At 33.0% G+C, this 10862-nt stretch overlaps 1 protein-coding gene across 1 annotated transcript; it reads right to left on the reverse strand.

Annotated features, from left to right (window-relative positions):
* Positions 1–6871: 6871 nt before the first annotated feature.
* LOC133779180 (uncharacterized) lies at positions 6872–8122 on the reverse strand. The gene is made up of 2 exons (XM_062219172.1): positions 7693–8122; positions 6872–7332 (listed from the first exon to the last, which is right to left on the reverse strand). Exons 1-2 carry the CDS (start codon positions 8120–8122, stop codon positions 6872–6874), a joined length of 891 nt encoding a protein of 296 aa, XP_062075156.1.
* Positions 8123–10862: the final 2740 nt, after the last annotated feature.

The following is a 10862-nucleotide window of genomic DNA, read 5'->3' on the forward strand; positions in this document are numbered from 1 at the left end:
TTAATTTTTAAATTATTTTTTCTTTCTTATTCTTTCTCAAAATTACTATTTTAAATTAAACATTAATAAATATTATATTAAAATTAATAAACACTACAACATTAAGGGGTATTAGCGGCGGTAAGATCCGCCGCTAATAATATGGCACTCCGCTGCTAATGACAATACTGACAGGGTTCCGCCGCTAATTCCCCACCGGTATTAAATGGACACTCACTTATTAGCGACAGATTCACACACCCGCCGCTACTAATATATTATTAGCAGTGAAACCCGGCACTACTGTATGTGATTAGCCGCGGGGGCTGCCGCTAATAAGTTTTTAATTTTTTATTATTCTTTTTAATATTAATGTAAAATAAATTAATATTCATTAAATTTAAATATTTTTTAAAACTAATTCATAATAAATTTTAATAAAATAATCAATTAATTAATTTAAACATAACTAACATTAAAATTAATATATAATTTTAATATTTATCAAACTAACTAATATCGCTACTGTCATAATAAAATATTACATTGTTAGTTTAGTCAAAATATATAAACTAATAACTAAATATAATCATTAAGGTCAATTTGGTAATTATCCTCATCTTCAACATTCTGCTGTGGTGGTGGCTGTGTCTGTGGCGGTGAAAGAATATAAGGTTGCTGTGAAGATCATCCAAGCGTGAGGTCCCCAAACTGGTCCCGAGGTTGTCGATGTATCGAGGTGGATAAAAAAGGTTGCTCTTGTTGCTGTGACCCGCCCCCAAACTCACCATATCTAAAAAATGGCTGTTGCTGCTGCGAGGAACCTCCAAGTTCACCATACCTTGAAAATGGTTACTGCTGTGATGAACCTCCAACCTCACCATACCTAAGATTAGGTTGTAGATGCTGCATCGATCCTCCTTAGAAGTCGGTAAAGTTAAAATTGAGTGGACGAGAATGGGAAAAGCGTCCATACATGTACTGATTTTGATACTGCGGAGGTTGTTGCAACGACATATATGACAGATACTGTCGCGGAGGCTGGTACTGTTGTTGTGGCTGTGTATGAAGGTTAGGATGGGCGGTGTTACTTTGAGAAGACATACCACCTTCAGATTGTGATGGAAAATACCTCTACAGAAAGCTGTCAAACCGTGGGTTATACAGATTACTGGGTTGCTGAGGTGTCACCATCTGAATCGTATCACACATTGCCTTCATCATCAAAGCCATAGTAGTCATATCTTCATGAGGCGTAGGAGCAGTATGTTCTTGAGACTGAATTTGATTTGTATAGATAGAGGTTGACTTTCTCCCTTTCCCTTTCACCCTATAAACCCCCCTTCTTTAGTAGTTAGATATCTCCCCGAGTACTTTACTCAGTATCTCGTATTGATCGATCGGGGACGAATCAATGCCAGATTCAACACCAAACCCCTCTCTCTAATGTTGAGACTGTCTATCAAGCTATGACCTCTCAAGCTCCGCCGCCATTTTTTCATGTATAAAGAAAACATTAGAAACAAAAAACTAAAATAATTTTTGGAATATGAAAACACAATAATATTCACTTACATAATCTTGTTGGGTTTCCTTGTTGACAAAGTTTTTGTCAATTTTTTCATATGAACATCCCTCCAAGTATAAAAAACATGCGCATCTGAGTGCTCCTATACAAATGTAAACAAAGTGTTTTAGAATGTGTTATTTTGTAAAATTAAATTAACATCTTCACTTACATATTCATGATGCTTAGCTACCAACAATTTTGTGCCTTGCGTTATTACATACTTCATTTGTTTTCTGTTTGCTTGGTTTTTGGTGGAGAGAGCCAAAAATCTTTCGCTCAAAAACAACTCATAAATATCCTTCCATCTATCCTTAGTGCAATGGTCAGGTGGCTTAGAGAGAACATTCTCCAAATATTCTGGTCTCGCGTAATGTTTTATGAAGTGTCTATGTCTGATGGTCTTTCTCTCACGATATCTTTCTCCCATCTCCTTATAGACAGTTGCCAGAACTGACTCAGGTTATGGATGACCATCTATATTATAATAATATTGCATTAAGAAAAAAAAAAACTTTAGATGAATTTTTAAGTAATGCCAATAAATAATATAGAGCATAAGATTTGTAATTTCTTACCCTCATCCGATCAAGTACTTGATCATTAAACTGTTGAGGTAAATCAGCAAAATACAAGTAATGTCATGGACACAACATTGTAACTTGAGTGGTCAACATGCGAACAAAAGCTTGGTCCTCCAGCCCAACCACTTTGTTCATCACAAGATCAAGCTCTAGAGCAAATGGTTTACTAACTTTTTTCCTTTGTTCTTCAATAGCATTGTTACTAGCAAGGTCACGACCCTTTCTTCTTGTCGGCGGGGCTTTAAATTTTTTTAGCAATGACCAATATTAGTATTGTTATATTTCTCTAACAATATATTTTCCAAAAATAATTTTTATATGAAAAATATTTAACTTGACTCACAGGACGATGGTACCCTAAAAGTATCTGGCAGGTCTCGACCTCCACCATCTCCGCCGTGATAGGTTGCTATATCAGCTGATATTATACTTCAGTTTAAAAATTATTAGTTAGTAATTAGTATCAAATTAAATTAGAGGTATACTAGTTAATATCACATTCAATTCGTAGACATTATAATTACAAAAAAAAAACTTTATTATATTTCAATATATAATTCTGTTACACAAATAGAAAACTAAACAGAGTCATCACTATCATTTCCATCAGTAATCAAAGACACATTTTCATATTCACAATGCTCAACTAGCATATCACATTTTCTGAGACTTCCTCATGTTCTGGCATATCACCTTCGTCGTCACCCTCTCCATCAGTGCCAACATATGCAGCAAGTTGATCAGATTACATAATCAACTCTCCGAGGTCCACAGTCAACACAAAATTTGATGAGTCGTTTCATGTACAACATCAATAGCATAATTAACCTCATCATAATTGTCCTTAATGTCCCAAATTTGTCGATGATTCACATCTTCTACAACTTTCCAATCACGACCCCTAAGTAGATCATCGAGATTGAAAACTTGCATAGCTTGGCTAGCAAGTATATACAGCTCATCTTTGTACCATTCACAACTGACGTTTATACTAGTGAAATTATTTTCAATGATTTTTTTCTTCCTTCTTGGATTTGTATTAAAACATTTGCACCAGAACAATGCCACTGAATATGCACCAGTGAAAGATAGTGTCACTACTTCTTCAAGCATGTCATAATAATTAAAACCCTCTGCTCCAGCAACAAACACTCAACTATTATGCGTGGTGCGCTTTTTATCTCGGTCGTATGCAATAAATTGAACAACATTGACTATACAACATTGGTAGTAGGTTGCTAAATGATCTGACCCGGATGCTAAAGCTAGCAATTCATCACCTTTTTCCAAAGACTCAAGCTTGTGCAAGTCATATATTTAAATACATAAAACTATATTAGATTCACAACGCCTGTTTGGTATTGTTTTCTGTTTTTTGTTTTCAAAATTGTGTTCTCAGAAATGAGAACAGAAAACTGTTTTTGTAGTTTTCAAAAAACAAGAGGTGTTTGGTTAATGTTTTCTAAAAACAATTTTTTAGTTTTATTTTTTTTAGATCTTAAATAAAAAATTAACAAATATATTTACAAAGAGAAAAATATTTTAAAAGTTTGTAATAAATAATGAGATAAAATAATTTGAAAGAAAAAATGATGAAAAATAAGAAGTGAGAAAATTTAAGAACAACAGAAAAAAACTTTTTCTTGTTCTCAAAATTTTCTGTTTTTTGTAACTTTGTTTTTAAAAATTGTTTTCTAAAAACAATGCCAAACACCCCCACTTGTTTTCAAAAACTGGTTTTAGTTTTTAAAAACAAAAAATAGTTTTTTAGTTAAGGTACCAAACACCCTCTACTTTTTAAGCTTCATTTCCTCACTCAGACTTTAATATCGAACAAACAGAGGCATGCAAATCCAACTAGCTTTAAACTTTTCAATCAATAAAAATACTACAACTCAACACTTTTCAGAAAATCTTATCAAACTTCTCCCAAAACCACCAAACACCATTTTTATACAGCACCCAGTAAAATTCACACAAAAACCCAATTAATTAAACACATTTTTTAAACTCAGTTAATGGTATAAAAACCCAATTTTTTCTCTAATTTATAACATGAGAGTAGTTTGATCAAAAAATTTAATTTAGAATTGAAAACCAGTAATTTGCTATACAAGGTTAATGTAATTTGTTAAAAAAATATTCGTAGAAAGTAAGACTTTGTATCTGCAACCAAAAATAAATATATTCAACATATACATTAAATATGTAAAATATATATTTTATAAAATGTAAAAAATATAGATAATACGCTTAACTGTAAAAAAGATATATAAATATATAAGAGAATTCTTCGATAGGGACTTTATTTTAAGCCCTACCGATAGGGCTCTCAGTGTTTCTTGACCCGTGAACAATTTTCGGCGCGACTTTATTTAATGACCGTGTATATTGTAGCTATTTAGAGCATCCTGCAAATTTTCAGAAAATTTTGAATAGTTTACAGTACCGAAAACTAGGTTCAAACATGTTATTGCACGCATGAATATAGGAGAATTCTCCGATAGGGGCTTCACTTTAAGCCATACCGGTAGGGCTTTTAGTGTTTCTCGACCCATAAACAGTTTTCGGGGTGACTTTTTTTATGACCGTGTATATTGTAGCTATTTAGAGCATCTTGTAAATTTTCAAAAAATACCGAATAGTTTACAATACTGAAAACTAAGTTCAAACATGTCGTTGCACGCGTGACTAATTTTTTTATGCGCGTGCAAAGCAACATGTTTGAACCTAGTTTTCGGTACTGTAAACTATTCGGAAATTTCTGAAAATTTGCAGGATGCTCTAAATAGCTACAATATACACGGTCATAAAAAAAAAATCATGCCGAACACTGTTCACGGGTCGAGAACACTGAAAGGCCTACCGGTAGGGCTTAAAGTGAAGACCTTATAAAAGAATTGTCCTATAAATATATATTACAGTTAAGAAATGATGGATATGAAAACTCTAGTTGCTTGAGATGTTTGACCGAAGAAATCAGTTAGCTCTCTCTTACAAGTGGCAACATCACCGGTGGTAGCAAAAGCAGGGAAAGAGGCAGCAACGATGAGGAAAGTGTCGTAGTTCTACGAGCAGGAGAAGAGAATTGCTGCAAAAATTTCATTCGAACAAAGAGAGAGTTATTATTATTAGCGGTGGGACCCGCCACTATATTATTCTCACGTCGCTAATAATATTAGCGCGCGGGTAGTTCCCCTCTAATAAAAGTGATTACTCGCTGCTAATACTAATAGCAGCGGAGAGTCTGCCTCTAATAAAAGTGATTACCCGCCACTAATAATTTTAAAAATAAAGCCTAGTAATTTTTCCAGGCATTTCTTTTGGTGTATTAGCGACGAACTATCCGCCACTAATAATGGTAAGTTTGCCGCTAATAAAGATTAATATTTTTTTAAATTTACACATTATTAGCGGCGAACCCCCTAGTCAACCGCTAATAAGCACTACAATACAGGCAGACTAAGTCCGCCTCTAATATTAAATTTTCTTGTAGTGAAAAATGATTTAAAATATAAGTTTTTTTTTTTTTTAAAAGTAAAGGAAAAATATAAGTTTAATTATTTTGATTAATTTTACTAATCTTATTTTTTTATTATTTTGAAAGTGAAAATAATTTAAAATTTTTAAAATAACTAAAATTTTATATTTTTCCTTCACTTTCTTATTATTTCTTGAATAATTTTAAAAAATAGGTTTAAAAGTCCAACATTTTAAAAACATTAGGTATATTTACTGCCAAAAAAAACATTTGGGTATAAAAATCCAACATTTTGAAGACATTGAGTATATTTACCGCAAAAAAAATGATTGAGTATAAAAGTGTAATATTTTAAAAATATTGAGTATTTTAATTGCCATTTACTCTATAGAAAAATTATCAATTCGAGGTCTTGGCTCAAGGGTAGGCTTTAGGTTGTTGCCTAGCTTGCCTGGTCCTTAGCCAATCCTAGCTATAATTATATACAATATTATAAGAGTTATTTATGTGTTGATTAGAAAAAAAAAATTGATTAGGCATGAAGCAGTTATAATTGATAAATCATAATTTAAAAGTGTGTTATTTAGAAAAAAATTAAGAATTTATACTAACTATATTTTTTTCTTTCCCAAAATTTAATTTATGTAAGAATTTTGAAATTTTAAAGTTTTGTAGGAGATGTATGCTTTCTAACATATTTAGAGATTTTTAAGATATGTAGTTAATTGTTGGGGTAAAATACTCATGGCCCACGTGTCATGAAAAGAGATTCATAATCTTTAGGCTTCTCGTATTCAGCCACCCCACTCGAACACCTCCACATGAGCAAGTGTCTTTAGTATGATTAGAGCACCTCATTGGTTGCCTAATAGTGGCTACCTCCACCTCCAATAGTGGCTACCTCATTGGTTGCCTAAAATGTTCAAATCATCCCAAAATATAATATTTTATTTTCTCTCTCATCCACATCATTTTTGGCAACCTTTTCTATAAAAATGCTCCAAACTAAGTCACCCAAACAGTTGTCAACTATGGTCCCACATACTAGGTAATATATTATTTTGTAATAATAAATATTGTCACACTATTTTTCTTAATGTATATATTAATATAAATAAATATTACACGAAATATAAATTAGACGAAATTTAAAGGAGCTTATAAAATGTCACAATCATAATTAATCAATCTAACATAATTAAAAAAATGCTAATTAAAATTATTTCTACATTTTAACCATATGTGCTCCACCAAGTCCGCTTAAAGATTGCGATGAATGTTTTTGTCACGAATTTCAGCACTCCTTTGAAGCATTGTTGGGAAGTCAGAATTAGGTCTATGCAATACTTCAACCGTTGGGGTGTCGGCATGGCTATCATCAAAATTAAAATCAAACAAACTCTCATATGCATCTCTTTCATCCTCGACAATAATGTTGTGCAATATGATGCATGTATACATATTATCGGTGAGAACATCTCTTTGCCAAAAACGTGCTAGTCTTCGTAAAATAGCAAAATGAGATTGAAGTACTCTGAATGCTCGCTCAACATCTTTGCGTATCGCTTCTTGGAATCGGGAAAATAATTTTCTTTTCTCTACTTGAGGCAGTGGGATAGTTTTAACAAATGTACCCCACTCTGGATAGATACCATATGCTAGATAGTACCCTTTGTTGTATTGTGTGTCATTTATCGTAAACTCAACTCTTGGAGCTTGCCCTTGTAAGATGTCAGTGAATAATGAGAATTTATTTAACACGTTGAGATCATTATTGGATATTGGAACACCAAAAAATGCATGCCATATCTAGAGATCTTGTGACGCAACTACTTCGAGCATGATTGTTGGCCTGCCATGATCACCTCGCGTGAATTGGCCTTTCCATGCAACTAGTAAATTTTTACTTTCCCAGTGCATACAATTAATGCTTCCCAATATGCCTGGAAAACCACGCACCTCCCCCATTTGAAGTAAGTGATGAATGTCTCCAGTTTTGGGCTATCTCAAATATTCGATCACAAAAATTTCATTCACTCCCCAAATGAAATTTACTAGACATTCAATAGCGGTGGTTTTACCAATTCGAACATACTCATCAACATAATTGGTAGGCACTCTATATGCAAACATTCGTATAGCAGCGATGCATTTCTGTAATGGTGAAAGCCCCCTTCTACCGACTACATTAAACCTCATCTGGAAATACTCTGAATGATTTTCTAGAGCTTGAACTATGCATAGGAATACATGTCTACACATTCTAAATCTCCTTCGAAATTGATATTCTATATACATCAGTTCATCAAAAAAGTATTCATCGAACAAACGTTGTTGTCCTTCTACATGACCCCTATCAATGTGGGCTCTCTTTCTCCCTTCCCTTGTTGAGCTACCCACATCCATGAAAGCTTTGAAATATTGATCATTATGATCGTCAGTACACTCTGTAATTATGATATCGTCTAGACTCATATTTTCGTATGGATTAAGAGAATTTGGCGATTCCATTGTCAAACATAGAGTATATGATATTTGGGAATGAAAGATGAATGAGAGAGTAAAATGAAGGATGAAATGGTGACATATATAGCCGATAAAATAAAGCTGTTAAAATATAGTCGTTACCATGTAGCCGTTAAATTATAGTTGTTACCATGTAGCTGTTAAAATATATCTTTTAAAATATAGTCGTCACCATGTAGCCGTTAAAATATAGTCGTTAAAATGTAGCCGTTAAAAATAGATAGGAGTTTAAATATAGAAGTAATTTACTCACTAAATAATAAAGGATAATTTATTTAAATAATATAAAATACATAATAATGTGATTGATAAAACATACATAACAATTACAACTTCAAGATATTACTCTTAATATAAGTACACATATTTTCACGATCTTTCTTTTGCAAAGGAGTCGTATGCGACGTGTCCACGATGAGATAATTAATGTTTTTTGTCATCACATTATCTTCTGCCTCTTTCTCCTTTATCACCACCAATTTCTCCAATCCAGATGCTTTCCGTTCACTTATCTCTATAAATCTAGTATGTGTGTCTTTTTTTTCCTTCCCTTTTCGCTTTGCTGCCTTTTGGCCAGTAGGGCACACTTCACGTACTTCATCATCACTAATGTCTGCATTGGAAGATGAAGTAAATGCCACTGATTCAGACACCTTTGTTCTCTTACCAACAGTCCACAAGCAGAAAATTTGAGTTGTTGTTTTCAGATTTGTACAATTGATGTGCATTCTCAAGAATTTGCTCATCAGACCAACCATTGTGATGTGCTTGTTGTACTCGTTTATAACACCCATTGAAGTACACCACCTTTTCATTCATCTTGTTCCAATGGTCTTTGCATTGCCTTCCAGTTGTTGCTTGCTCACCTTTTTGGTTGGTGTTGTAGTATTCTGCAATCCGAGCCCAGAAAATGTGTTGAAGTTTGGTCATTCCCTATAATGGCATCCTTAAATGTATTAAGCCATCCCCTTATCAGAAGTATAGTTGCTTCCTTGATCCATTTGATTTTACCTTTATGTCTTGATTAATCTTCATTGCGTAGAGCTATATTTTCCAACCCTTCAACACCATGTTCAGGTTGGGTTTCAGAGACAGATGTAGATGATGTTTCACGATTCAAATCAAAACTAGATTTTTCCATACTTGGCTTATAATTTCTTGAAACCATTTCGGATTGGTGTAGGGAAGGCATATGGTAGTGAATTTGTTGGTTTGATGAATGGAGCTTGTTAGAGCGTCTCAAAAGAGCCAACATTTTGGAAAGGGAAAGAAGACATGGGATAATTTTGAGAATTTGGAAAACTTTGGAGAATACTGAAAATTTGGATTTTGGGGATTAGTAGAGGGAGTATTTAGAAAATTTTGATTGAATTGAGAATATTAAAATTTTGGATTTGGGGGTTGGTATATGGAGAATATGATAAATTTTAAAAAACTTGAGAATATTGAAAATTTAGATTTTGGGAGTTGGTATGTGGAGAATTTTGGGAATCTATTGGTAAGAAAAGAAAATTTGTAATAGAAAATTTTGAAGAAGAAAGGATGAATGGTGTGAAAATTAAATAAGGTTGATGAGTATTTATACAAGAAAATATTTTGTTTAAAAAAAATGCAAGGGTAATAATACAGTGGAAAAAAATATGTACATATAATATATATATAATAATGAAATAGTACAATTTAAAAAAAAAAAGAGAAAGCACCGTTGCTTCTGCCAGGCAACGATGCTTTAAATTTATTGATGCAATGAGGCTCTCCAATGCTTTAAAAAGGGCAAGCCACGTTGCTTTTTAGATGTTATTCAACAAGCTACAAAATTAAATAAGGTTGACGAGTATTTATAGAAGAAAATAGTTTGTTTAAAAAAATGCAAGGGTAATAATACAATGGTAAAAAATATGTACATATATAATATATATATAATAATGAAATTGTACAATTTAAAAAAAAAAAGGGAAATCTCTGTTGCTTCTGCTAGGCAACGGTACTTTAAATTTATTGATGCAATGAGGCTCTCCAATACTTTAAAAAGGGCAAGCCACGTTGCTTTTCAGATGTTATTCAACAAGCTACAAAATGAACTACCACAGTAGCTTTTAGCGACACTAAATTACTTCTCCAACAAGTAGGGTACATTCCTCAAGGAGCAAGGTCCCCAGCAAACTCATAAGCTAAGGGAGATCAGACAAGATCTCCTTAAATATGCCGACATGCCTGACAATATAGCTCACACCTTTTATTGCATGGCTCGTACCTCAGACCACAATGATTGGAGGAATGGTCACAAATTCTCGCTCCACCACCACTACTCCTACACACCTACGACCAGATTATGCTGTCAACCTAAAAGCATATTACTTTTGTCTTTTTATGCTAATTTTGTATTAGGTAGAAAGAGCATTTATGTAATTCCACCTAAAGTACATCGTACCTTCAAAAGGGGAAGAAAACCTCATAAGGGGGTTTTTGAATGGTTTATTTGTAACACATCTTAAAGAGAATACAACACTTGTTTTTCACTTTCTCTCAAAAAAAAGTATGTGTTCATTTTGCAAAAGTTCCTAGTTACAAGCTTATACAAATATTACTGCTCATCTTATCTTATCCTTAATTCACTTTTTAATTCGTTATTGATTTGACTAATTTCATTAGTCACTTTTTTTAAAGGCTTGCTATAGTTGATAATTTCTTAATAATATATTTAACTTAGTGGTATCAGATTACC

The sequence above is a fragment of the Humulus lupulus genome, chromosome 5, assembly GCF_963169125.1.
Source record: "Humulus lupulus chromosome 5, drHumLupu1.1, whole genome shotgun sequence".
Lineage (NCBI taxonomy): Eukaryota > Viridiplantae > Streptophyta > Magnoliopsida > Rosales > Cannabaceae > Humulus > Humulus lupulus.

Bases quoted from the DNA above. Each gene is read 5' to 3' on its own strand.
- LOC133779180 (XM_062219172.1), bottom strand. From the start codon at position 8,122: ATGGAATCGCCAAATTCTCTTAATCCATACGAAAATATGAGTCTAGAC. The intron at 7,333-7,692 runs GTAAAACCACCG...ACATCTTACAAG, and splicing joins TGATGAGTATGTTCGAATTG to GGCAAGCTCCAAGAGTTGAG.